This window comes from Pezoporus flaviventris, unplaced genomic scaffold (assembly GCF_033815535.1).
Source record: "Pezoporus flaviventris isolate CSIRO_AGI_PZ_B2104156 unplaced genomic scaffold, CSIRO_AGI_Pfla_v1 ptg000026l, whole genome shotgun sequence".
Classification (NCBI taxonomy): Eukaryota; Metazoa; Chordata; class Aves; order Psittaciformes; family Psittacidae; genus Pezoporus; species Pezoporus flaviventris.
Window position 1 is genome coordinate 3,194,073 of NW_026892574.1, and position 27,990 is coordinate 3,222,062.

Genomic DNA, 27,990 nt, shown 5'->3' on the forward strand with positions numbered 1-27,990 from the left:
ATGACCAAATACCTTCAGAATCTGTTGCTTTAACTCAAATTCTGCATGCGCTGTGTGAGAAGAGCTGCATATTTCTACTACTTCTTATCCTGGCAGCTGGCACCTAACAGGGTCCTGGCTGTAATATGAAAGTCGGGATGAAGACTTTTTTCAAATAATGACATACACAACACAGATAAGAAAATGTGGCAAGACAGCAGTATGGACCCCTTCAAAAGGTGTGGTTTACAGAGAGTTAGACTGAGGATCCTCATAGCTGTAGTAGAGCTTGATGGCTACTGTCTTCATCAAAAAAACAAAGCTCTCAATCCATTAAAAGCTATCTACTTGCCAAACTGGAAAAAAAGCAGCTCCCAAAGCACTTTGATTAACACAATACCTACTTGAACAGCCCTCACCTGAGAGAGCAATGCCTGGGGCCTTGGGCCAAATCCAAATCTCCCTGCCTTGGGCAAGGAGATACCACTCTAGGAAGGGGAGTGCAGGTCAAAGACTTGACAATGTTCCATAAACAAAGGCCAAACTTCCCAGTGTGCCATGAAAAAGGAGAGTAGGCCACAAGGAACATTAACAGACTGCAAAAATTAAAAAATACATTATGAAAAGAACCTATGACCTAGGAATAACTGATTTCCGGTTTGAGCCCCACCTACCTGGCACCCAAACCACACATGTCATTTCACTACTACTGACTTCAAACAAACTTCTGTCTCAATGCTCCTACAGTGTCAGAGGTGGAAGTGCACCCACCACCCCACAGGACAAGGTATCAGAGGGCCTCATGACCTGCATGCTGTTGACTGTCCATTGAGAACCAGGACCAAGCTGTACGCATTAAGACCATTTATTAGTGTGTATCAAACGCTTGCTTGATTTTAAAAAAGTCAGATTCCTTGAAACACTTATTAGAATGAGCTAGTCTCAGGGACATGCTTACTAATAGGAGTTAAGCACCTCCTTCCTCTAGAGACACCAGAGAGTAGTCCATAAAAAGGTCAGTCTAAAGTTGTCTAGCAACACAAATACTGTCAAATGAGGAAGGAACATGAGTGGGAAAATACAGTTATTAACAGGATCACACACTAGAATTGGCACAGCACCCTGTTCCTCTTAAGGGAACCCAGATTTAGTAAGCTGTGCCCAAATGCCAGCTATAGGCTAATGTGCCTTATGTGCAAGGGAACCTTGAGAGACCTGCAGAAGATGGCCATCACCACCCCCTCTGTACACCTTTGCAGCAAAGCTATGACCAGGCTCTCCTAAAGCCAGCTCCATCTGTTGAACCTTCTCAGGTGCGCAGGCAAGGAAACAGTGCAACTGATAAAGCCGTATCTTCCTTCAGGACACATTGCATCAACTATGGAGGCTCCGCATCCCCAGACGAGGACAATCCCCACCATCAGGCACACCAGAGACATGCTCAGAAGATCCTGGCAATAAGACATGGTGTAGTCTGACCCTGTCAGCTCTTCAGCTTCTTCCAACAGCTCTGCCCAGGTTCTGTTAACAGCAGAGCTTACTTGCCTGGCTCAAAGAAATAGGGAACCAACTCTCAGCCCAGACAGGCTCATCTAAAAAGCCTGTAAGCAAACAGGACACCCTCATACACCAACTACCCTACCACAGCCGCTTCACCCCAGCCTAGTGAGACCCAGGTGCCCCCGGGTACCCAGCACCGAAAACTCCAAGTCGGTGGCTGCCCCACAGGTTCGCCCAGCCCAAAGATAAGCAAGGGAAGCGCGCACACATTCCCCAGCAAGTCACCCACCAGAGAAGACCTCACGGCGGGCCCGGGGCGCACCCAGAGTCAGCTGCGGACCCTCACCGCATGCACCAGGACACGCAAGCCCAGCCCCCACGGCGTAAATAGCACCGGGGCTTTTATAGCGCTCTTTCCCGGCAGCCCCCGCGCCGGGCCGCGCTGATTGGTTCGTCGGGGACGCGCGCGCGGGTGCGTGCGGGCCGTGGGCGGGCGGGGCCGGGTGGGGCCGGTCTGAGGGAGCGCAGCGCAGCGCCGCGTCGCGCCGGGCCGGTGAGCGCGCACGCCCCCGCCCCGCCCGTTTCCGTTCGCCGCTGCTCGAGCTTAGGCCTTTGGAGCAGGAAGCGGCGGGAGTGAGACCCAGCGCTAGGCCGCAGGTACCGGGGAGGGTTCTTCGCCTACCGGGGGGTGGGTAGTAGGAGGGAGGCAGCTCGCCGGCTTTCTCCCCCTCCCTTCGTGCCGCCGCCGCCGCCGCCGGGTGGGGCCCGCCCTCCCCCGCCGGGATCCCGCGCCGTGGCCTGCGGGCGGAGGCAGTCGGGCCCGGCCGGGGCTATCGCCGCAGCGTCCGAGCGGCATCGCGCGCACAAAAGCGGAGGGCGTGTGCGGCTGCCCCTCGAGAGCCCCCAGGTTTCCGGGGCCGGTAACGGGGTCTTTTCCGGGCGGCGGGGGAGGGGGGGGCAGAGACGGGCGGGCCGGGGCGCGGCCCTGAAGGCTCCCCCCAACTGGAGCCGCTTGTGCCGCGGCGCGGACCGCGCTCGGTGCGGAGGCGACAGTAACTGCCGTCCCCCGCGGCCGCGGGTGTGACACGAGAGGGCACCGGGCGGTGGGGGTGACCCGGCTGACTGGCAGCTTGTTGTGGTGACGTCAGCCGCGCGCGCGGAAGCCGGGCCGTGGCGCTGGGCTCCCGCGGAAGCAGCTCCCGGCGCTGGTAACGTCCGAGCCGAGCGCGGGGCAGAAACCGCCCCCGGAGTGCGGCCCGGAACTTCCCGTTCTGTTGCTGTTTACCGGTGCGGCCTCCTCGGGCCTTAGGCGCGCGGACAAGAGTCTGGCAAAGCGAGCGGTTTTGCTTCGAAACGAACTCTTAGCGCGATCGGCACCGTGTGGCCCAGCAGCCCCTACCTTGGACTGAAAAATACCCAGCTTTAAATTAAGTGGTAGCTAAAGATTCTTTGTCGGGAAGCTCATTCCGTCTGCGGCGAGAGGCACCTCGAGACTACTTTGGTAAAAGAACCAAACAAACACCAAAAACGTATTCTGGAGGTTTACAGAGTTACAGAGGATTAGGACAAAGTGGTGTCCCCACTCAGATGATACTTTAACTGCTCTGATACCCCTTTAAGCTTCTCGGTGAGATGTCTGGAACGGGGAGTTGTTTGTTTTTAGTTGCTGCCTTATATCCAGCTTTTGTTTCTGTCCCGCTGCAGTTCACCTGCTTGGTGCGGGGAGCCGTTTGTCAGCAGCGGATTCCACCCCCCTCTGCGTGTGCTGCAGGATTCGGAGGAGGCTAAATTCTAGGACCTACCTAGGGAATGTTAGGTTTGTTGTTGCAGTTCCCCCACCCAGACCTTAGACTAGGTAACAGTTCCGCTGCCTGTGCAATTTTTAAATGGTGTGCTGCTAGCTCAGAAATCTCAAAAAATTAGTTTTACATGTCCCAAATGTTGTATGGGGCTCAAAGTGTTAGAGTTTCCAGTGGCTTTATTTGGGGATTTTTTCAGTGGGGAAACATGAAGTCTCTCCCTGAAGAGATAATTTGTGAAAATACCTTTATGTTGAAGGTTCTTCTGATACATTGCTGTGCCTTCCTCCTGTCCTTACCCAGGTTTCCAGCCACAGAGCACTAGTATTTCTGTTTCACATCTGCGGACTAATTCTGGCTCTGATTTGGACCAACTTTGCATGTTAAAAAAAAAAACAAAAAACAATTGCCATTAGCCTTATTTTGTTTTAATTAGTTCACTGGAATGTTTCACAGCCTATTCAGCATAAATGCTTGACATAAATGAATTGTAATGAGTGATTTGTGTAATTTAACACTGAAATACAGTTTTTTTTTTTTAAATAATTTCTCAAGACAGAAGAGCACAAGGGACAAAAGAAATGTGGTCACAGAGCTAAGCTGAGCAGCTCCTGTGTTATCCCTTGTAGTTCACTATACTCCAGCTCTGGCCCACTGCCACAGCAACTGAGTGCCAGAGGCGAGGAGTTCTTTGAGCCAGGAACTGACAGTAAAAACATCCTAAATGATCTTAACTGCCACCAGGATGTGAGACCAGCAATGGCTCTTCAGATAAGCAAATTCCAAATAAAACCAATTTGATAGTTTGAGGGCAGCTTGGAAATATCATTGCCCTCTTTTTTTTTTTTTTTTTTTAATGGTAACTCTTATTTCCCCTACTTTTTACACTTAAGCTTTTTTTTCCTCAACATTTTTATGTTGCCCTGAACCCTTTCTGTGGTCCACTCCACCCTAGAAATTTCCGACCTTGGCTGCTGCCTTCTCACTAGCCTGTTGTATCTCCTTCAGTCTCTCTGCAACATTTTATTCCTTGCTGCTATGATATCATTAGGTTCTTTTCAAGTCTCTGCACAGACTCTATCTTCTATGTTTTATACTAACTTTTAGTCTGGCTCATGTGTTACTCCACATGTGTGTAATCTGGCCTGTACTGCTCTGTTGTCTTATGATTTGTCTTCAAACGCAGTTTAACTAATATGGAGGAAAAGTTTAGTTGGTGAGTTTGAGGAAGTTAGCATGTCAGTGAAGGTTCAACAGCGTACCATTTAAATCTGAAATTGATCTGTGATCAGTCTGTCCTAGTAAACATGTAATAAGGAGTGAAACCCTATAATACAGAACAGTGCTGTGCAAAGTAAATGCACCAAATGGCAACAGCCGTCACTCCCAGAGTACAGCTATGCAAATATACACACCTGAATGCAGGATGAAAATCCTCTGCTGCTTGCCTGGTGGTGTGATTCCTCTCTTGCAGCACTGGATACTACGTATAAATAGCTAGGTAACCGAGTAGGAAGAGGTATTTGCTTATTACTTTGGGGATCATCTCAAAGATAAGAACAAATATCCCCAAAGACTGCCTCTGGTTAATTTATTGTTGCTTTAAGCCATATTAAACCACTGTTAGGTGTCCAGGTGCCTTCTAGCCTTGATGTGATCTCTGTTCTTGCCTCATTCTGAAGCGTGAACAAAAGCTACCCAAAGCATAATTGGAGTTAATGGAGCAGCTCTGCTCTGTTCATGCTCTCTTCTGTCTTTTTCCTATCACCATGTTTTCACCTGAGAATGGCATTTGAGACAGTGAAAGAACTGAGGTATCCATAAACTACCTTTTAATGAAGATACTTGCCATCCCCTGATGTGTACACCCAGCTAGCAGCCAGTCCTTCCTAAGTGAATCATCTAATTAAACTCATCAGAACAAGGTTCACTGTCTTTGACCAGCCTTCATGACTAAGGTCTCTAGCAGAAGGAACAGATGGAGAGCCGCTGTTATACTGAGTGATACTGGGCAGTACACCCACTAGGAATATGAGATATGAGGTCTTTCTTTTCTCAAACTCTGACAGTTGTGGGGTTTTTGATTGCTTCTTTTTTTATTGTTGATTTAATCAGAAGTGGGGCTGAATTCAATCTTTCTGCTCAGTTAGTTTGCAGTGCTTTGCAACAATAAGTGGTTCTGTCTCACCTTACCATGTACTGACTGATTGATTGAACTATGGCATTTGGAGCAGGTCACTAGTGTGGATGTGTACAAAGTGGTTCCTCATCATCATCATAGTTTTTGTGGTTTGAAGGAACTATCAGCTCTCCAAATACCAGTTATCTCTGTTTGCATTCTTTGCTAACATTTCACTTTTCTTACATTTTACACCTGGAGGCTCTTTATTCTTCACTTTCTATCTACTCTGTTGAAATTGTGTGAGATGAGAAGGTGTCTTAGAGTAGGATCTTGACTTGGTACTGACAGAGTGAATTAGCTCATTTTTTGACCCTTAGTCCAAAAGCTGTTTGGAAAGGCTGGGTTCCATGTAAACTGCAGCAGACCAGGCTTCTGTGCTTGAAATTGGAATGTTGTTGGGAAGATTTTAAATTATACCGTGGAATGTTGACAGATGAGAATAAGCATGCAGTTTGGGATAAAGAAATTATTAGAAATAAGAATACAGCCTTCAGAAAGTTCAAGTCATGAAGTTGACCAGAAGAGTAAATAAGAACATGAACTCTGGCAAGTCAAATGAAAAATACAGTGACCCACCAGAACAACTCTGAGCAACATCATATTAATAGAGAAAATAATATATATATTATTTTTAAGTACATCAGAAGCAAGAAAGGTGCTGGAGTCTGGAGGGCCAATTGATGATGAAAAAGTGAAAAAAAAAACTTAATGATGAAGCCATCAGTAGAAAGTTAAATGACTTTATGTATATTCCTGTTGACTGTGGAGATGTCCAAGGAGGTTCCTATGTCAGAAATTCTCTTTATGTGGAGCAGCACTCGATGAAAGATCTGTCTCTGCTTGAAGTTCCAGCAAAGAATTGTTTATAGCTAAGTGATAAATATAGTTACAAAATGCCAGGACCAGCTGGTGCTTGCCCAGGGGTTCCAAAGGAGACTTGGGCATGGAGTGACCGAATTGTTAAAGATACTGTGTAACTCCTTAGTACCTTGAAGCCAGAGAAAGAAAAGATGGCTTTACATGGTAGCAGTTCTTAATGCTAGTTGAGCAGGATATCACGGAGTTCAATGATTTCTTAAAAAATAAATTATTTAAAAAAAAAAAGTAACCAGATGGTCTGACAACTTAACCATAGGAGAAGGTCAGTGTGGCTTCTGCAAAGAGAAATGGTGCTGCTTAAATCTGCTGGAGATTTTGAATGACTCGACAAGTACAGAGAAGGGAAGCTTGGGACAAGAGAAGAATAGGGATATGTGTTACACCTATGTTGTTTAGCATACACATAAATGATCTGTTGAGAAAGGTATGAGGTAGTAAGGGAAGAAAAAACAGCTTGCAGCTCATCCTCCTGACGCTGAAGTCCAGGCAGCAAAATGTCAGATGAATTTGTTCATCTGATAAATACAAAGTTGGAGGAAAAAAATTATCTTTTTTTTTTTATGCACCAGTGGGGTGAAAGTGAATTATTGCTACTTAAGAGGAAGAGCTTGTCATAATTCTGTGAAAATGTAAGTTTTAAAACTCAACAGTGCTCATATGAGCATGTGTGCGGGGCTTTGGAGAAAGAAAGAAAGAAGGAAAGAAGGTAACTGTACAGCTCTCAGTTCTGAGCATGCTGATTACTGTGGTTTTGTGTGAAGAAAGATGGACTTAGAGATACAAGGCAACCAGAAAAGCTGAGAAGAATGATCAAGGATAAGAAATTGGTTCCATACAAGGGATGGTTAGAAAGATTTGAAGCCTTGAGCTTGGCAAAGATGTGTCTGAGCACAGTCTGGTCTAGATCAAAACTGATGTTGCCACTCCAGCAGTCTGTATTGAGACTGTAGAATGCAGCACCACAAAGTGCTTTGAATGACAATGATTTATGTGGCTTCAGAATTAAACAGATAAAATAACAGAAGAAAATGCTATCAAATGGGCTGTTGATCACAAAGATTAAAAAAGCTAAGAATACTCCCAAGCTGGAAACTGAGAAAATACAGAGATATCAGTGCGTTTGCTCTTCTTTTGCTCTGTCTTAATCAGTTGAGGTACCTGCATGTGTCAGGCAGGGTGCTGGACTTGAGGGGTGTTTGACCTAAACCAGTACAACCTTAGCAGATGTCTTGTGGTGGGAGAAGGAACCACAGGTGAGAGTGTTAGCTGTGGGTACAGAAAGATGGTTGTCTGGTATAGTTGGTGTTCTCTGGTCCATACATGCTTCTGCTGCCAGCTACAGGGCAGCAGTGGGTGCCTAAAGACAGAGTCTTCTCACCCAGGAAGAGCCTGTCCTCTTCAGCATGTGGGTGCTCCACATCCCTTTTGACATGCTGGAGGTGTCTGGGAAGAGAGAATATGAAGGAAAAAAAGCCTGGCACAAATGCAAAGTGTTTTGCAGATTGCACATGAGTGGATATCCACCGATCTACTGTAATTACCTCAATATTAACCCCAATCTCATTTTGTGCAAAGTAATCTTGGGACTCGGTGCTGCATAGGAGAAATCTTCTCTTAAGTCATCATACCTACAGATAACACAGATCTAGTTGGTAGGGGCAAAGTCATAGGGATGTTGAGTGAGGCTGAAAGGACAGCAGTGGCAGCCCCAGGGCCTGAGGGCAAAACGCTGCTTTCTGCCCATGTAGCTCCAGCTTTGCCTTCAGCCTGGGAGCGGGACTTGTCATGGCAGAGTAGGGCAGGGGAGAAATGCTGGAATTAGTCTTTCCTGGGTTCTGAAATTGTTATAATTTCCTACTTCTATAGAAGCAGGGAGGTGAACAGCGCACGGGTGAACTTTGCAGATAAGAAGAAAGAAAAACTTGTAGTAGACCAGGAGGGCCTTTCTGAGTTTGGTGTTTGCAAAACAGGATGCACGGTGACGATGTTAAGATACTTTTGGTTGCAGTTATTGCTATTTTAGTTTCTAACAATTTTGGCTTAAACAGGCCTAGAAGTGATGTTTCAGGAACCTCCTTTTGCGTTTTTTTCCCCCAGTCAAGCATTGAAAGCAAATTCAATAACTTGGAAAGGAAATGAAGGCATCTGTTTTGTTTGCACTTAAAAACAATGCAAGAAAGCCTTACAGATGAAATATGAGGAAAGCTGAAACTGAAAGTAGAAAATACAAACCAGAAGTTTAGAAGCATGAAGTGTAACTGAGAGAAAAAGGGGGCTCAAAGAGACTTAAAAAGTTGAAATGTGTTAGAAGCAGCAACACCTTGCTCTGTGCCCTGCCTGCCTCTGCTTTCAACCTGGCTCATCCAGAGTGCTTAAAGAGTGAAGATTCAGGTCCCAGCTTTTCTCACCACTGCTTAGGATCTTGGACAAGTGTCTGTAATAATTTTCTTCCTTGGTTGTGTCACTTCCAGATTTTCCTTTTTCCAGTTCAGCCATAGTTCTTCATATGGAGGCTGTTCTGTGGTTTAATCATCCGTGTTGCCCTGCTCTGTGCCATTTCCAGTTCCCTTACAGCCTCTTGACATGGGGAGGATCACAACTGCAGAGTGATGCAGGTGTGCTTGTGGATTCCTACATCAGCTTAATGATTTCTGGTTTGGTCATTTTTTCCTAGTGCTTAAAAATGGAATTTTAGTGGTGTTTTTTTTTTTTTAGCTGTTCAGAGTGTTGAGCTTTTGTTTTATAGGATTTAACTATATAACCCTAAAATACTGCTCTCGAGCAACAGTGATCAGCTCCCAGCCATCATTTCATATAGAAAGTTGAATCTGTTTTTTTTGCCTTTTGTATCTCTTCACATTTATCTATTTCAAATGTTAGTTCTTAGACACAACATCTGTTAAGGTTCTGAAATTCATCACTGTAAGCCCTTGCCTTTACTACCTGGGCATCTTGACATCATCAATAAATTTTGTTACTGCTATTTTTCCTGGCTTTTTCAGGTCATTTAGGAATGTTGGGCTGTTCAGGTTCAATTGATGGTCTTCTGTGAGAGGTGAGCATTTCCTTCTCTCTGGTTTCTTCCCCATCTTTCACCAGTTACTTACATGTTCCCAGGGAAATTCCCTGTAATCAGGTGTCTTGATTATCCCTTTGAATGAAATTTAAAAAGATTGAATTATATTGCATGCTTTATGTGACCAGACTTGGTAACTGACACCTCTGGTTTGATATATCTAAGTTCTGAAGATCTCTGGCCTGAGAATGGAGGGGGTTATAGACATCTTTTTTTTTTTCCAGAAAGCTCTACATACTGCAACAGTTTAAGGAGTTTGAAAGAATGCGAATATGTAGTAATAACAAAGAGAAGTAGGACAACCTTAATCATGATAATCCCATCAGACTAAGGCATCAATCCCAGGTACAATAATGGACTAAGTAACAAAGTGCTCAGGAAGGAATTACAGCAACATCACTCAGCCTGGACTGGGGGAAACAGAAACAGTTAGTGTTCATTGTTTCAGTTTGGTTCTTAAGTAGAGGTGTTCATCTCAGCCTTCAGTTATCGCTTGACAGTAATTGCATGTCAATTAGAAATGAAGCCATGACAAAATCAATATGGTTCATATTAAATTTAGTAGAAAGAGGACAGCTTTAAAAGGTGAGCGAAGGCTCAAATGAATCTGTCTCTAGTGAACATGGGCTGTATTTCTTCCCCATCACCTGGAGGAAACACAAAATACCAGTATGAAGAAATTGGCAGAGGCCATATAAACGAGGAACTGACAAAAAAACCCTGTGCTAATGCAGAAAATGTAACTGCTGGCCTGAGACCGTTCAGGGACTCTGTTATCACCTGCCTTAAAGGCAAGATAGTCTGCACTTGAGTTAAAGCAAGGAGTGAAACCACCGAGGAATGACTGAGCTGCGGCTTGTTTGCACTTGAAACACAGCTCAGGGTGTGGCTCAATGGATATAACAGCACAGGCTTGTCAAAACCCTCTGCGCTCCAGCTCCTGGGGCCCCAGTTGTTTGCTTCAGCCCTGGTGCATTTGCCTGGTGCTGTGCCTGGACGATGTGGGATGGGAAGATACACACTGCTGTGCTGCTGGGCTTCCAAGGGCCCTTCCTGGCTGAAGCATTTCATGGTGACACCTCTACCACTTTGTTACTCCTTATGCTATGAGCAGCCAGCTGATAGATCACCCAGCTGCTGCTGTCAAAGGTGTAAAGGTATTAAAAGCTAAAACAGATGTATGCTAGGATGCTACAGTCTGGAAAGTCTTGCTACATGAGCAGCAGAAGGAGGGTGAGTGAGGTAAACTGTTTGCTCTCTTTCCATTTTGGAATTAGAAGACAGTAAAACAGACTAATAGGGACAATCTTAAATTTGAAGGAAGTGGCTTTACACACAATGTGTAATTAAGCTGTGGGAACTCCTTCCAACAGGATGTTGTGAGTGCTGGAAGTTTACTGGGTTCAAAAGACGTCTGGACAAGCTTATGGAAGAGAAATCTGTTTGAGGTTACCAAATTCATGGGAACCACATCTGACCCAAGAAGCTGCTGAGCTGAAAATGGTTGGAGGCTGGAGAGCATGGAGGGAGAAGCTTCTCATTCCTTTCTCTTCTGCTTCTCTGTAGGAATCCACTCCTAAGCTGATCCTAAATGCCAGGTGCTGAGGTGGAGGGACTTCAGTCCCAAGGCAATATGCTCATTTTTTTATGTGTGTAGACCTGTAATAAAGGATGGTCTGTGAGTCTCTAGATGTAGGAAATGTAAGTTTAGCTCCAGGGACAAGTTGGTCCCCTGGTTGATGTCTGTGCTGAAGCTGCTTGTGGGACACGGTGCAGGTGTAGAGGGTTGCACAGGTCGTGGCTCGGGTGTTTAACAAAAGGTAGTTTGTGTGTTCTGGAAGTGCTTGGTCATGCTAAGGCATCATGCCTGTAAAGCACAGGTGGGTGGGCTGAGCAGGGGAGGGAGAGCAAAGCAAAATGGTTTGATCTTTCCTGTGGTAGGTAGAAATCAAGAAAATATATCAGAACCCAAAGCCATTTTTTGTCTCAGAGTCAGATAAATCATATGATACAGGATTTATCCTGAAGAGGAAAGCAAGGGCAGAGGCTGCAATTTGATATGATGAATCCAGCTTTGAGACTTCACATGATATCTCAGATTAGATGTACTCTGTCCGCATGACAGCCAGCTTGGATCTAGCACTGGCTGCCCATTCGGGTGTCCTCAGGATCTTTGCACTGGCAGCCTTTATCCTGGAGGAGGAATCTCCTGCACTGTCCCATCCATCATAGAGGCAGCATAAACAACACAGTGTGTGCTTGATTGAAATGCCTTGTGTGCCCATGCCTATTAAACACTGGTTTTGTACTTTCCGATAACACATCAGTCTTTAAGGGTTCACCGGGACTGGCAGCCAGTGTTAAGAGCTAATGCTGTTAAGCTGCCCCTGCTCCCCATTCTGGTGATGTGATACAAAATGGTTTGAGCTGCTTATTTGTGGAGTTAGCTGAGACCTGGTGAGGTTTATGAGCTGGGGTTATAACACAGCTATACTTCTTCCAGGTTAAAGCTGCTCTGGAAGTGTACAGCTATGTTTGCAAAGCATTTTTACCAAACTAGTAAAACTTGTCAGGCTTTATCATGGTTAACACACAGTTGGAATAAACTGCTAGCAGAAAGCCTAATGCCTGTCTCTCCCTGTTCAAGGACCTTCCTGAAGGACCTATGACCCATGTCCAGTATTTTAATCCTATTGGATACTGTGCTGATCTTCTGTATCAGTTTTTCAATTGTACTACAGTCTTAGAACAGAACATTACTATTTCTCTGTGGATTACATTTACTGCAGTGTCAGTGGCCTGCCCTGTGCTCTGCCAGTTTTGGGAATTTTTTAAAGTGTTAATTTTGTATGTAACCCTCCAAAAACCCCCAGCAGATAGCTTTTTCTTACCAAGTGCTCCCACATAGCACCATAGTTAGAAACAGGTCTGTCTTGCTGCAGTACTGGCAAACTGCTTTATGTGCTGGATGCTGCAAGGAATATAAATATAGTTGTTTCCCAAAGGCCTTGTTAGCATTGCTTTAAATAATGTGGCTTATCTGTTTGTGAATGCAAGTGTCCACAGGCAAGTTTGCACAGAATTCAGTACATTTCATAATTAAAATATGCTTTGTGACTGTTTCCTTTATAGCAGTGACTGCATTCTTAGTTTTAGTGCTTGTATTCCAGTAGCTTGTAATTGAACTATATTTCTACCCCAGTAACACTTGATTTCAAGTTGTACATTGTACCAAATGTGCATGACCACTCTGAGCATGGAGTTAATCTGGCTTTACTTTCAGTGCAGCTGCACAGATGGGATCTATTCTGGATGTCTTTGGAAATAAAGACAGTAAATCGGTGGTCACTTGCATCATGTTATTCCAGGGTCTTTTAGGAACCCTGTAGACAAGCATGGGTTGTCACTAACTCCTTTATCTGATTGAATCATCTTTTTTAATTCTTAGGGGTTTTTTTTTGTTTTGTTTTTGTTTTTTTTTTTTTTGTATGCTTATTGCAGTCCCAAGGCTGTTACCCATTTTGCAACCTCTGTAAGAGGTGAATTGGGCTCACGGTTTCCTTTACTTCACAACTATTACTGAATTTAAGAGCATGTCCATCCTGTATGCGTTATGTGGAAAAAGATAGCACGATAGGCTTGTGTATGCTCAAATGAGCTTGTTTAGAGCAGCCTGAATAGCATTTCAACAGCAAATGTTTCTGATGTTTGTTTGTACATACTTTAACTAATGAAAAGTGTAGTGGAGAATCCTGGATTCTGCTCTAAAGGAGGGTAGGTTTGAGCAGTTACATCCTTCTGCCATCCTCCTCCTGGCCTGTTCGCTCATCTCCTCCCTGTTCTCTGTTGATGGTCTTTGGATCATTTCCCCCACTCAAATGCTCCGTATTCCATCTCAGTTTCTTCACTGTATACAGGTGCCCTAAAAGCAGACATATTTGCCTTTGGACTGATGTGCTTTCTACTCCAAACTGTTTTGATAGTTCTCATTTTTGATGCCAGACCTTGCTATGCTAAACAGCCAGAAGAAAGCTGTGGGGAAAGCCTGCTCATCTGTGTCCTCTTCATCACTAGAGTCTTTGCGGAAACTCCGTCCTCTTCCCTGTCAAAACTTGGAACAAAAGTGAGTGTATTTTAGCAGTAAATTCAGGTCCTGGTGCAGAGGCGGTTCTCCCTTCTGGTAGGTAGAGGGCAGGGCTTGACTGGTTGGGCTGCTGGACTCCTGAGTAGGGTTTCATCTTCTGGTTCCTCAGCCTTGGCCTTTTCCTGCTGCTGTCCCAGGGCACGACTGGCTGAATGCAGGGGGAAATGAAGGAAGTGAGAAGAATACCAGGCTCAATAGTAACTCAATAGTAAACTGCTTAAGTACAGAGCAGGAGGAGATCTGCCCATCTGACCCAACAGGCAACATGAAGTTGATGGTAGTTGATTGGTATTGAAATTAAATCCAGTCAGAATGCGTTTGTGGTGGTAAAAAGTTTTTTTTCCCACATTATTACTTTCTCCAGGATGAGATTCAGGGTGAGACAGGCAAACCTGGCATGTTTGTTACCAGCTTAACTAACTTCAGATATCCAAGTCACCAGTGTGTCCACAATCCTCACTCGTGCTTGTGGCCTTGGGATTTGCAGGAGAGGGGGCACTGGAAATGTTGTTCCTTGTAAAAATAAATAGCCTGCTGAAGAGAAGAGGCAAATTCCATGCAGTAAACAATAATACTTGGAATACTTGGGGTAGAGGAGTACATTTAAAAGGGGGGGGGGAAGGGAATATTTTCCCCATTTCCTGTTCTTCTGGAGTATTTTCTGGATTCTTTTAACAAGCAGAGCTTTATGCTGCATGAGTCTGGGAGCGTCACTGCACTTAGAAATAGCAGTCTCATGTAACAAGGATATTGGTGTGGCAACTTGGCAAACAGGAGCTCCTTGTGTTGTAAGCTGTAATGTTAGTGGGATTGAGTAAATGATGGCTGAAGCTCTCGCAATACCTGTGAAAGGCATTGGCCTAGGTTGAGGAAATGTCATCACTGAATCTCTTCCATTTAGATGAGTCACTCGAGTCATGTTGTGAGAGTTTCCACTTTGAATCTAGCAGACTAGCTGGTTTTAAGAATCCTACAAATGAAGAGGTGGGAGGAGTGGTTCATTTAAGAGTAGAAAAAATTGCAGATCTGTCATCTTGCTGCAGAAGACAGCACAGATTCCCCTAGAAGATCACTGCAGCCATTCTGCTACACTAAGTGGGATAGAATGCTTCTTGCTCCATGTTCTGTGTGCATTGTCAGTGGTGCTGTTCCAGCAGCTTTCTGGATTTATGGGTCTCTTCCTACTCCAAGCATTGCTTAAAAGGATGAATATGTGGTACTTGTGTTTTGTTAACAGTGAGGTCGTAGTAGCTTGGATTTGGTCTATTTGTAATATCCTCTTAGGTAGTTCATATAGCTGGGCTTTTTTACCTCTGAATGTAGACACACTCACTGGTGACAGGCTGTGCTGCAGCAGATACTAACTTGCATGCAATGTAAGTACTGTACATATTAAATGAAACTTTTTAGGCTAGCAAAGTACTTTTGGATTTTCAAATCAAAAAGCAAATTTGGTCCAAGGCTTCAGAACACTTGATTAAGTAAACCAAAGCATGCCAAAGTGCAGCAGAAGGACCTGACTGCTGTGAATGCTGTTAGTGTTGTCTTTGTGATATGCACCACTAAGCTGTAGCTCCATTCTAAGCAATCTTGTTTTTCCTCTATTTTACTACAGAGGTGTTGCTTTTCTGAGTATTTGCCAAACCTGCCAGTCCCTTCCAGCTCCTCACTGGATAGGAATGTATTTATTTCAGCTAAAAATAATTAGCTGAAAGATGCTGATCTGTACACTGAATCCTCTAAATGAAGACATTATTATTGTAAATATGCTAATGCGTGGATTATGGGATGCTATTGCTGTGGCCAGATGTCTGCTAACATTTGAAGATCGAATATGCAGGTTTGGGACGTTGTAGCCCTGCGGAATGGTTTCCATATGCATGAAGACCTTCAGTGATACAGACAAGATGAGTCTGTTGTAAGAAGAAAGCTAGGTGCAGGCTTAACAGCAGTGCTCCATCCTTGAACGTCCACAGGTTGAATAGAAGTGAAGGATATTGTTGTGGCAGCAGGTAAGGATTCAGCCTCACCAGCAGGGGAGAAATCTAAAGTACCAGAAAGCTGAGAAGTTTGTAACCACTAATGTCAGAAAGAAACAAGTGGTTGTGATGTTTCATGACTTCCTTCTGAGGTGGATGGAGGGATCTATACAGTGATCAGACCTGACATCCTGATGTGTCTGTGTCTACCCCGCATTTATATCTGAGCTGTTTCTGAAAATATGTTGAGGTCCATAAACAAACTATCCTCAGCCTGTGCTGCATGCCCAGTAATTTTGGTTGAAGTAAGCAAATCAAAAGCAGCTCCTCGGGCTTTGGAGGCAAGTGAAAGCTTCTAAGATGTAATTGGTGATCTCTGCATCCTCTACTGAGTTTTATACAACACATTTCCTCCAAGGAAATTATGCAGAAGGAATTATTCTGTGGTAATGCTCTGGAAGTAAAAATATAAGAGTGCCATAGGCCACCAAGAAAAGATAATGTGATTAAAGCCTTTTGTGAGTGTCCTGAAGGGTCCTCTAGAAGGTGGTGATGAGAAAATTTTAATTACCTAGGTAGTTGAATTATTAGACAGAAGGCACTGATCAGGAGATGTGAGGTGTCCTGGAGACTGTCCTGCATATAAAATACTGAGCAGGGGAGAGTCTCATGGGGTGAGTTGAGTCATAAGCAGTGGGAAGGAAGTGGCTGAGCATACACTGCTGAAGGGCACCTGGGTTGACAGTGGTTTTCCATGTTGGGTACAAAGTCAACAGATTTCAGGGAAGATTTGGTAAGGGAGAGCTTCATGATAGACTTTTCTCAGGAAAAAGATATTGCAAAGATAAAATAAAGTTCTTGAAATATATACGTAAGAAAATAAATTCAAGGGTTTGTGTTTTGGGGGAGGGTTGGGTTTTGTTGGGGTTTTGTGTGTTGTTTGGGTTTTTTTAGGAAAGGGTTTATAGAAAGCACTACTTTAAATGATACTGTTCGGGGTTTTTTTAAAGAATTACAGTTCTCTTGTAGACCTTTGGCATAAGTGTATAGAAGGCCAAAGCATGAAATGATATTCAGCTGGCAAGGAACGTTTAAAAAAGTCTGAAGTAACAGATTTATTTAGGAAGAGTTGATCTGATAATCCACAGAAAAAGACAGTTATCCATAGGTTATGCTGGTCACCTACCCTATGTGCTATTGCAGGTAACACAACTGACCAAGGGCCAGAGCCCCAGCCACTAGCACAGAAGGGGGAAAGAGAGAGGATGCTGAAGAAGGACAGGTTATCCCATCCTGTCATCCACCTGCTTTGTCTCCAGGGTGGTTTCATCAGTGACCTAGATAATTATTACTAAAGTCGGATTTGAGAAAGACTGTGATTAAGGTGGAGGACAGAACTAGAACTTGAAGGTAGAATAGAACATCTGTCAGCGGGAGGATAAATAAAAGCATGACAGTAGAATGTTCAGCTGTGTGAATAGAGAGCAACTCGCTATGTGGCTGTCCTAAGATAAAAGATCTGGGAGTTACCATGAATTGAGAGATAAATGTATCGACACTGTTGTCTTGGGGGGGGGGGGGAACGACACACTCCAGTATGGAGTTTAAGCAAGAGTGTATCCTGGAAGATCAATAAATAAATTAATCCTTCAGCTCTAGTTAATGTTCCTAGAGCCCCAGGTGAAATAATGGATTCAGCTTTTGGGCTCTGTGCTTTGGTAGATTTGTGCCAATTGGACTGTGCCCAGAAGGGAGCAACAGGAAAGTCTGTGAAATATGATTTAGAGAGAAGGCTTGAATAAACTGGAATTGTTTTGCCTGAAGAGAAGACCAAATGAAAGTATGTATTCTCAACTGCACTAGGGAAAGGGAATAAACTATTCTTCTATGCCTATGACAAATAGGATAAACAGTAATGGGCTTATATTACATCAGAAAAGGTTGAGGGTACACACTGGGGGAAATTTTCTCATAGTAAATATTGTGGAGCACAGGAGTTGACAGCTTCAGAGGTTTTGTAGGACTCAGCATTACAGTTTTGAAAGGCAGATTAGATGAAGCTGACTGTAGGTGGAGCTTGTAAAAGTAGTTGATCCTGACTTGGTACAGAGGACAGATGATTTCCAGGTCTATAAAAATCAAATATTACCATTGCTAGAAAGTATTCAAACCCATCTAAAACCACTGGAAAAAAAAAAAACAACCACCCTTTTTAAAGCTTGGATCATTTTAAACCTTCCACAAATACAAAAATAACCCCAAACCCCTAAGGTAAGTAACTTGAATTGCGCACATGTATATTCACAAGGTGAAATTAGCTCACTTTAGAGATAGATTTGGATTACTTGAGCACTTTGTCTGGCAAAGCTACATGCTACAAGTCCTTGAATCCATGCAGCTTGATGGGCTAAAATGGTCCTTCTCTGTTTGCCCCTGGAGCAGAAGTACAGAATCTCTGTAATATCCACTGCTTCTTCACCCCCTAAGAGTACTAATGTTGCTTTCAGATGGTTGATTTTACCTTTTTATTTAATTTCGTAAGGCAAAAGAAGAGGTAGAAAGGAGAAAATGGGTTTTCTGTGTCTTAATTCTCTTCTATGCTTTTTTGAGCCATTCTGCCCTTGCCAGCAGCCCCAGTCATCCTCACAGAGCTTTGTACTGGGATTATCATGGCAAAAGTTACCATAGAGGAAGCACCCTTCTGAGTTATTTTGGTCATGCAATAGTAGGTATTATGGTGGCATTGCTCCATTTCCAGGAAGCTTCATGGGATGACTAAGCAGCTTCCCCTGGAGTGGTTTTATATTATGGAGAATAAAGTAGTTACGGTTCTGTCTTCATTCCAGTCTCTTCTAGCCAGGTTACTCCCTGAATCTCTGGCTTGTTCCTGCAGTGGTTGCAAATAAATGCTTAGGGAAAAGAAAGAAGAGAGCAGGCACATATATAGTGCTTCCCAAAGTACTCTCTCAGCCTCAAAGTCCTTTTACTATGGAGATTTTTCTAAGGCAGATGTGGTCTTTTCATTCTTTAATTCACATGGGAAGCTTCTCCCATGTACTTGCCCAGTCCTCTTTAGGCTTGTGTAAGTTTCTTGTGTCCATAACATCCTCTTGTTGGAGTTCTCAAGGCCCCTTGCCTTCTGGTGGGTTTGATACCTTTCCTGCTGTCTTTGCACCACACCCCTCACATACCATTCGTGGGGAGTGAAGATGAACAGTCCATCCCTGTCCATACTACTTGGGTGACTTGTGACTGTAGTAAATTGCCAAATCCATCACAATCATCTCCTCCAGTCTCACGCTGACTCCAGACTTTCATTGAAACTTTTCAAGCTTTCGTACTTTCTGAGGACAAAGTTGCATGTGAGCCAGCCATGGCTTCTGGTACAATACACTGAACAGCAGATGTATGTGTGGAGCACCATGGTGGTGTCTCTCTCTGTGTCTCCCTTTACTTAATGTAAGCTGACAGCAGGCTGTATTAAACTTGTAATAGCGATGTCCCGGAAAGCAGGTTAGGGAGTGGCATGTGGCCTTCCAAATCCTTTGCAATGTGGTAATTGTAATTTGAGGAACAGGCTGGTTACCTTGAGATCCTTCTGTTGGGACTCTGACGTGGCAGCAGATGCTTCTCAGTCCAGCTCACTGGTACTCTATAGTTAAGACAACTCAGCATGGCAAAAAAATGTTACTGCCTTTTAATTGAAGCAGTTTTCACCTTTTCATAAGGTGCTCTTGGACAGTGCTGCTTGCTCACTTGCTGTCTCAGGGTGTTCCTATCTCAACCTTTAGAATAGGTCAAGAAATGTAAAGCCAGGCTGGTCTCCTCTCCTATTATTTTTGCACCCCGTAGTTCACCAGTGTGTTGACAAGTGCTGGGGAATGTTTCTCTCAGCAGATGAGAATCTGAACTCAACGTGATTTCAGATACCTATGTGAGTGTCTCTAATGGACACATGTTGACCCAATTTGAAAGTTCTTATTAATTGAAAGTTTAGCGGTTCTTTGTTATTAGCATCTCAGTTAATGAGTTGTCATTTTATTTTTCAGCTATGGCAGCCATTCGAAAAAAGCTGGTTATAGTGGGAGACGGTGCCTGTGGGAAGACCTGTCTGCTGATTGTGTTTAGCAAAGACCAGTTCCCTGAAGTGTATGTTCCCACCGTCTTTGAAAACTACGTAGCAGATATCGAAGTGGATGGAAAGCAGGTATGTGCACACTGCTATGACAGCCAGAATGAGCTTGCCTTTATCCAGAATAGCATGCACATCTCCACTTCTTTAGTAAGTGTTTAATTCAAATGTTTTGTGCTTGTATTGTAAATATATTTTTAAATATTAAGTATGTTCCTGTGGAAAAACATACTGGCCTTTCTAGAACCTGCTCATATCTAGTGTCTGCTTAACAACTTATTTCTAACCTTATATGAGTTGAGATTCTAAAAAACATAGTTATTCCAACTTAAATGTTGCAGTAGGTGGGAAGGGAAGGAGCAATTCAAAGACGTGCCTACATGCTGAGGACATAGAGCTACCAGCTTTTGGAGTTGCATAGTGGAGTCCCTGTTTTGATAAGGACCTGGTGTTGTGATTAACAAAGACTAGTTTCTGGAGAGAGTCTATTTTCATATCCACTCCTGGCAACATGCTGAATCCTCTTCAGAGCAGATGACTGACAGACTTCAAAGGGATTTGATTTTTGTAGTGCACGTCTCCATCATCTGTCCTACTCGTCTGAAGGAATGCAATTTTTAGCAGCCAAGCATGCCCATGGCTCACTGAGCTTTGTTTTCAGTTGCTACTTCAGTAAATTAACCATTAAAATATTTCATTCTAGTTTTAAATATTTTGAAAATCAGTTTTCAATGTGTGTGACCTCTTGAGTCCTTTTGTTTCCCAAACAAGCAAACATGCCAGCACCTGCTCTGAGAGGCAGCTTTCAGAAGGCTGCTCTCTGAACACAGGGTTGGTTGCCTTCTGCATTTATGTCACACAAGGGAGTTCATGATGTGTAAAACCGTCACTTGCCATGATACTCCAGAAGCACAGAAAGCACACACTTTGTATCTCAAAAGCTCAACCATTTTCAAATCCTTTTAAGCAGCCATGGCATGTCTCTGGTTTGTTACTGCAGCCACAGAGAGCTGACCTCAGTGCCATGGGTCCTCATGTTGAGTATGTGGTAGGTTCTGATGCTTACAATGCTGAGCTCCCCTGTTTCACCCCTTCCTGGGACATGTGCCTTTACTCTGGGCTCAGGTGCAGTCAGAACATTGTCAGTCATTCTAGTTTAGATGCAGTGACACTGAAACTGCTCAATTTTGATCCCCATATGAACAAAACTTTGAGTTAGTTTTGGGCTTATATTAAAATTGATCTCCTGCTGTTATAGGCATGGATTATTTGTGGGTTTAATCATGATAGTTCATGCCATTTGAGTCTAAAAAGAGCTTTTATCTCCTGTGATACAAAAATAAAAACTTACTTTGAGACTAGTATTAGAACATGTTTTCCCCTCAAGTGACAGCTTCTGCAGTTTCTATATTGTATCTTAGACTCTAGTGTTTAAAATACATACAATATTAATTTCTCTCTCTTATCACCTACTCAAACTTCCTTATTCCCTTCTGCCTGAATCTCTGCATGTCTACATGGATGATCAGGGAGTCACGGCCTATCAGCTGTATGCAGCCAGTACAACTTGCATGAGCAGCTTCAGCAGAGCATTTTCTGTGGTGGAAATGTCCACTGATTTTTGTGTAATTAGAAGATACATTTTATCCAAGCACTTTGTCTCCAGAAAACTGGATCACAGGAGTTTGTAGATCAGTGCTTAAGACTCTATTTTTTAGCAGCCACTTAAACTCTCTTTTCCTAAAAAAGCATCACCAGAAACATTCAGAAGCCATGTGAAGACAAAACAGTAATGGTATGAGATGTGGGGGGGTTTAGGCAGAGCAAAGGAGCTGATTCCAGTGTCACATGAGGGAGCCCTCAACAGACATTTCTGTAAAAAATACGAGTATTTGCTACAAAATTCACATTCACAAATCCAGAGGTGACTCTGAGAGGAGTATTTCTGACTGAAGTACAGAATAATTGTTTTGTATATGCGTGTAACTAAGGCTTTGTTTTTCAGATTTAACTGAACAGTTTTATTGCATACCCAAGCTCACATTTGGGTTCCAGTTCTGTCTTTATCAGAGCTGCTGTGGACTTTTTTGCTGGAATTTTTGTACATGAGAGTTTAAAGAAGCAGCAGCCCACTCTGTTGCAAAGGCAGAGATGCATCAGGGAACCTCAAGCAAGAGTGTGCCTGAAGATGTTGATTACAGTTTTAATTTCTGAGTTTAAACATTCATTATTCCTTCTGCAGTTTTAAACGCGTATTTTTCTCTAGCTCCACCATAAGCAGAAAAACTGAGAACATCAGCTACTTTATTCAGTTCTTAGTAACAAGAAGCTTTGCACACAAATCAGGTTTATTTCAAAGCAAATAGCAAGAGTAAATTTCTGCTGTGGTGGAGTTTTAATGATTTTGTGCACAAATAAGTACAGTCCTGACATTTCTTAGTACAGGGCTGCAAAGCAATTAAAAATGTGCATGATCCTAAAAAGTGTATACTTAAGAGAGTCCAGTTTCACTGAAAACTGGTATTCCTGAAATGCTAATCAGAGAGATGTCCATCCCTTTGGAGCAAATTCCCTTAGATTCTTCTGTCTTGCTTTTTTGCTGGTGGCTTTTGTCTTTTCAGAGAATGGACGCTGGTCACAGATATAAAGAAAAGTCTCATAAGATGCATAAATTGATTTCTGGAGTTATGGAACATAACATTTCAAATAGTTCCTCTGTCCAAGCAGTTATTCTTGTGGTTTCCTCCTTTCAAGTGGTGTTGACTGAAATATTTTATCCATTTCTCTTTGCTTAATGGCTTCTGAATCAAAACTTCCCTGATCTGGGTAACTGCCTTACTTTCCTTCTGCAGGTTGAGTTGGCTCTGTGGGATACAGCAGGACAAGAAGACTATGATCGACTTAGACCACTTTCTTATCCAGATACTGATGTTATACTTATGTGTTTTTCAATTGATAGTCCTGATAGTTTAGGTAAGTAGAGCACAAACTGAATCGGAACCACCTCTCTGTGTTGCTGTACTTCCCTTGGAAATTGTCCTGTAAAATGTGTTTTCAGGTCTTTAATGCTTGAGAGCTCTTCTAGTTTCAGAATGCTATACTGGTTTGAATGTATAGTTTTCAGATATTAAGATCTTAAAGGAACCTGTATTCTTCAAACATGCTAAGTGGCATTTTGGAAGCCTCAGCAGCCCACTGTTTACCCAGGGCTATGCTGTGTCATTTGAGCAACACATAGCAGGAAGGCAGCTCCCTGCCCTAGATCAGCAGCCCCAACTCGGCAATGTGGTCTGGTGGGTCAGGGCAGGCTGCTGGTGTGCTCATCCTATGGGCAGTGCTGCCTGGGTGGCCCCAAGAAAGAGGAAGGCTGTAGTTGCACTCTGCTGTCTGGGAACCCTGCAAGTACATCAGGTGTCCACTGAGTGGCATGGCCCACGCAATTTTTAGTTTATTTTATGGTGAGGGTTGGTTGTTTGTTTGTTTTGTAAGTTCTCCTTGGAATTGCAGGTTCTTACACACTCAGGACCACACTATATCCATGGAAATAGAGCAACTTTCTTTCTGTGTGTATGGAAAAGCTAGCTTTGCGCTTTCATACCTTTTTCCTCTCTCCCCCATTTATTCCAGAGATTGAAACACTCTGAATCCCAAATAACCTAGGGGTTTTTGCTCTCCCCTTGGTGAGTTAAAGACATAGGCTTAGAAGTATATTGAAGGGGACTCTCTCCAGTATAATTAGCAGTGGCTGGAGATCTGTACTCTCCTAGTCAGCTTTACAGTGACTGACATGTGCTTGTCATGGAGAAAAGAGGAAAAAAGAGTTGCCTGATTTAAGATTTCTGAGCTCCAGAAACATATGTTTCAAAAACCTGTGTATTAGATGATCTCCTCTTCTGTGTGCAGTCCAAGACCGGAATCTTCACTGATTGATTTATAAATCTGATGTGTAGATACCAATGTATTTGATCTGACAAAGACTTTCTGAAGAGGGTAAGGAGCAGGAGATAGATACTCTCATCTGTAAGACTCTGAAAGTTTGATTTCTATCCCTTTCAAATGGTAGTTACTGCATCCATCCAGGGTAGCCTGCTAAACAAATACACCCGGTAGCACTTCCTTAAAATTCTGTAAAAATTCCCATATCTACTTCTGGACAGTGAGAGGTTTCTTATGAGAATGCAGATAATGTTAAGGTAGATCTTTAGGCATGTGGATTCTGTGTGTGTATATGACCAGCTGTACTTTTGACAAGAACCTTCTTTACAGTGATTGGTACTGATCTATCTTATGGATGACCACTGCATCCCATAGTTGTCTTAGGAAGAAATGAGACAAAAAGGATCCAGGAAGCACAGAAATGCAGTTAGTGGAAGGATTAGTCCTGCATGCAGCTACCACAGTGGCTGAAAAATACCATTCCTGCAACAATTCACAGAGTTTGAGTAAATGAGCAAACACAGTATTCCTTAAGATTGTTACAGTGATATTACAGCCTGATTGGGGTAGTGTTTGATAGCTGCTCTTTCTTGTTCCTTACTTTGCCCCCGAAGGGCAGCAGCAGTTGAACAGGCAGTTGGGTGTGAAATACTCTTTATAGAAGAACCACTGCTGGATTGGTATCTGGAAAATCCTTCTCTCTCTCTTCACCACCTAATTCTGTGTTTGGAAACATCTTTCACTGTCTGCCTCTAGAACAACTGGAGGTTCAGTGGGCAGCAGTGCTGTGGTCCTGCCTGGGGTGGCTGTGAACAGCCACACACAAGGTGTGAGCTGTGCTCGCTTCCACTGCATGTGCTGCTTCCCTGGCTGCTGGAGAGCAAATTGACTGACTGCCCTGGGAGCAAGATGGCTCACTGAACCCCGGAGGCAGGGAGAGAGGGTTAATTAAGCCAAGTCTGATCTTGGGGTGTTTTTTGACTCACTCTCCTCCCTTCCTGCTTGCCATTATCAGTGCCTGTGTCCCTGGGGGGAGTGGAGGGAGCAGTGACATGCCAGATGTGCTGCACCTAGAGGCAGGCACCCCGAGTACTCCAGGTGCAGCTGCAGAACCACTCATGTGGCCATAGACAAAAACTGGCTTCAAAATGCTTGTCTGGGGGGGGTTCTTTCAAGCAAGAAAACAATGCAATAATAGTGAATGTCTCTTCAAAAGCTGAAAAAGGGGGTTATGTATCCTGCAGGTACCTTTACCAGGGAATTTCAGATGTCTGAGAGTTTCTGAAAGCAAAGCTGAATGTTTTGGCCTGTTCAGCAGTTCTGCTACAGAGAAATTATGAAGGTTTTGCTTTCAAAAGCCCTCCAGTCTTCCATTTGCAGTTCCATTTTAAAAAACGTCATGCAGGGTATTTCTGTCAGGGGGAAGAAGTTTCTTGTGTATGAGCAAATTCATTTGCTGCAGACAGGGAGAAGTGGCAAATCTTCAAGTGACTTACGGAGTCTTTGTGCATCTGTGATGAGTGTAGAGAACAACATTAATGCTACAGTTAATGGGAGAGTTTGGATTTATTGCTTGATGTTGCTTTATAAAAAGAAGAAGTAGTGTAAAAACTGATGCTTCTGGGTTGTGCCCATCTTTAGCTCCTGGAGATAAATGTTTCTCTTGAAGCAAAACATTCCGTAACTTTCTACTTCAGGATTCTGCATGCTGTTCTTTGAAGTTCCTTATGCTAACCCTTGTCAAATAGCTACTGAGAGATGTAAAGAAGCCAAGAGGTTAGGTGTCCTTCAGCCTTCAAATTACCTTAGGTAGAGAGGCTTGTCATCTTTGGCAATACCAGAACAGTTCTATTGGATTCCCAAATTAAGAGTAAAGGGCGTCAGTGTCGATTATCAAGCTCAAACCACTCAGGCAGCAGCTTTACAATAAAACCCCTCCCCAGAAGTAGGGGTTAGTACAGTCATACTTCTGTTTTTTCAGAAAACATCCCAGAGAAGTGGACCCCGGAGGTGAAGCATTTCTGCCCCAACGTGCCTATCATCTTGGTAGGAAACAAGAAGGACCTGAGGAATGACGAGCACACAAGACGAGAGCTGGCCAAAATGAAGCAGGCAGGTTCTTTCCCTTGCAATAAATGAAGGAAGTGTGTAGTGGTTGTGCCAGAGGATTAAATAGGCCTCCATGGCTGGCTGCCAGCTTCCAGTGAGCTGCATAATGAACACTTACCATGACAGAAACCAGAAAGTAGATATCATAGCCTTTAATTGAGTGTTTCTTTTTTCATATTTGGAGATACAACTTTTAGAAAAAAGGCATTCTCAACAGTACAAATGGCTATATTGGGTTACCAACAGTCAGTTGCTCTCCATGCTGGAGAGCTGCATCCCTGAGGTAGGAAGGAATTAATTAGGAGACATCGACACACCAAGTGTGTAAAGAACTCTCCTATGTAAAGAACAACTCGAGATGTTAATTATGTTGTATGTTTGCGATGTGAAAGGGAACAATTTTATTGGTAGGTGTTCTGAGGTGGTAACTACAGATGCTGTAGCTCGTTCCTGAGCCCATCACTAGGTTTCACTTTCAGATTGAGTCTGAAGCCTCCAACCCAGGTTTGAGACTGCAGATATTCTGCCCTATCCTGGAATATTTACTCCTTTTGCATGCTTGTTTTTATACAAAGACTGAGGCATTAATTTGGGAATTTGTCCATAGGCTTTTGTGAAAGTTGTAGCAAAGAGTTGTGTGTTTCTTCAGAAATAAGCGATTGTTTGATCCAGTTTCAAAGAACCTTGCAGCATTCAAGCTCAGAGGTGTTGGAACACTGATGGTGTCCTCAGGGAGTGGGTGCAGTACACAAACACACCTGTCTGTGTAATCCAGGCTGAGGTGCACACTGCATCTTGAGAAAATAAGCAGATTTTATTATAAATCTGCTTTTATTATTTAAAGGATCACTATCAGGGGAGTAATTAATTATTAATTAACCAATTAATTATATACATTTAATCCAGAAATGCCTTTGTAGGGAATCTAGGTGGAAATGACCGGTGCACATTGGCATCGTTTTGGCTTGTTCTCACCCCTTGCTTTTGTGCTGTTACAGGAGCCTGTCAAACCTGAAGAAGGAAGAGATATGGCAAACCGCATCGGTGCTTTTGGGTATATGGAGTGTTCGGCAAAGACCAAAGACGGTGTGAGGGAGGTTTTTGAAATGGCCACTAGAGCTGCTTTGCAAGCCCGGCGTGGCAAGAAAAAGTCCGGGTGCCTTCTCTTGTAAAGTGTGGCCAGAGGAAGATGGCCAAAGCAGCACCCTGCACTTGAGTAATTTTGAAGTGCTGTTTATTAATCTTAGTGTATGATTACTGGCCTTTTTCATTATCTATAATTTACTTAAGAGATTTAAAAATCGAGTCATCTTGCTACCAGTATTTAGAAGCCAACCATGATTTTTATAACAATCTGCATCAAATTCATCTGTGCACCCAAGGTTAACCTCAACATTCCTCTAACAAACCTTTTCTGCACTCACAGGATATGCCAGGCGCTAATTGAAGACAATTCTCTCTCTCTCCTTTCTTCTCTCTAGAAAGAGAAAAAGCTGTCAACACAGAGGATTGGTCTGTAACTACTTTATAACTAACGTCCTATGCTAATTGAGTACAACAGTTACATGGCTGTTTGTGGAATCAAGCGTAGCTTCAGTGCTATCACATTTAGGAAGATCTGGTTTTCATGGCTCAGTGGTATAAAACATTAGTTTGAAAATGTGATCACTCTGAAATGACCAAGTCCCATTCAGCTATGGAAAAGTGAGGGTTCTGTGGTTTCATGTTAGTTACCTTTTAGTTACTGTGTAATTAGTGCCAGTTTAAATGTATGTTACCAAAAATAAATCTATTTACCCCAGCTTAGATGTAGTATTTTTTGTATAATTGGATTTCCTAATACTGTTACTTGTAACCTCTGCGTTAAGGTGTTCTGGGTTTTTTAAGAAACTGTATTTGAAAATAAAGTCCGATGGAAAGCAGCTGATCCTCTTCCCCTGTTCATTTGTAAGAGTCTGACCCATGTGAATGGTTTGAGTGGTCTGCACACCCAGGAGGAGTTTTTTCCATGACGTGCCGTAGGGATGAGAAAAGACAGCCTGCTCACACTCAAAGCTTCTGAACTGTTCAGTTGCCTTAAGTTCATTGCTGGACCCAGTTTCAAAACTAAAAAAAGAAACAACAAAGGAAACTTTTTGTGTAAGTTTGGTTACCATGTAGTGATCAGACTCCTAACCTGTGAACTTCTTGCTGTTCTGCAGCCAGCTAAACTCTTTCTGTATTTTCATTTTTCCAACAACTAATAGAATAAAGGCAGTTTTCTAAGCTCCCTGTA

General features: G+C 43.2%; 1 protein-coding gene across 1 annotated transcript; it reads left to right on the top strand.

The window, feature by feature from the left end:
* The first annotated feature begins 1,963 nt into the window (after window positions 1-1,963).
* RHOA (ras homolog family member A) lies at window positions 1,964-27,990 on the top strand. Its single transcript, XM_061458442.1, has 5 exons — window positions 1,964-2,136; window positions 19,588-19,745; window positions 22,523-22,643; window positions 25,588-25,718; window positions 26,714-27,990. The coding sequence occupies exons 2-5, from the start codon at window positions 19,590-19,592 to the stop codon at window positions 26,885-26,887; spliced, it is 582 nt and encodes a 193-aa protein (XP_061314426.1). The 5' UTR covers window positions 1,964-2,136; window positions 19,588-19,589; the 3' UTR covers window positions 26,888-27,990.

Bases quoted from the DNA above. Each gene is read 5' to 3' on its own strand.
- RHOA (XM_061458442.1), top strand. From the start codon at position 19,590: ATGGCAGCCATTCGAAAAAAGCTGGTTATAGTGGGAGACGGTGCCTGT. The intron at 22,644-25,587 runs GTAAGTAGAGCA...CTGTTTTTTCAG, and splicing joins TGATAGTCCTGATAGTTTAG to AAAACATCCCAGAGAAGTGG. The intron at 25,719-26,713 runs GCAGGTTCTTTC...GTGCTGTTACAG, and splicing joins AGCTGGCCAAAATGAAGCAG to GAGCCTGTCAAACCTGAAGA.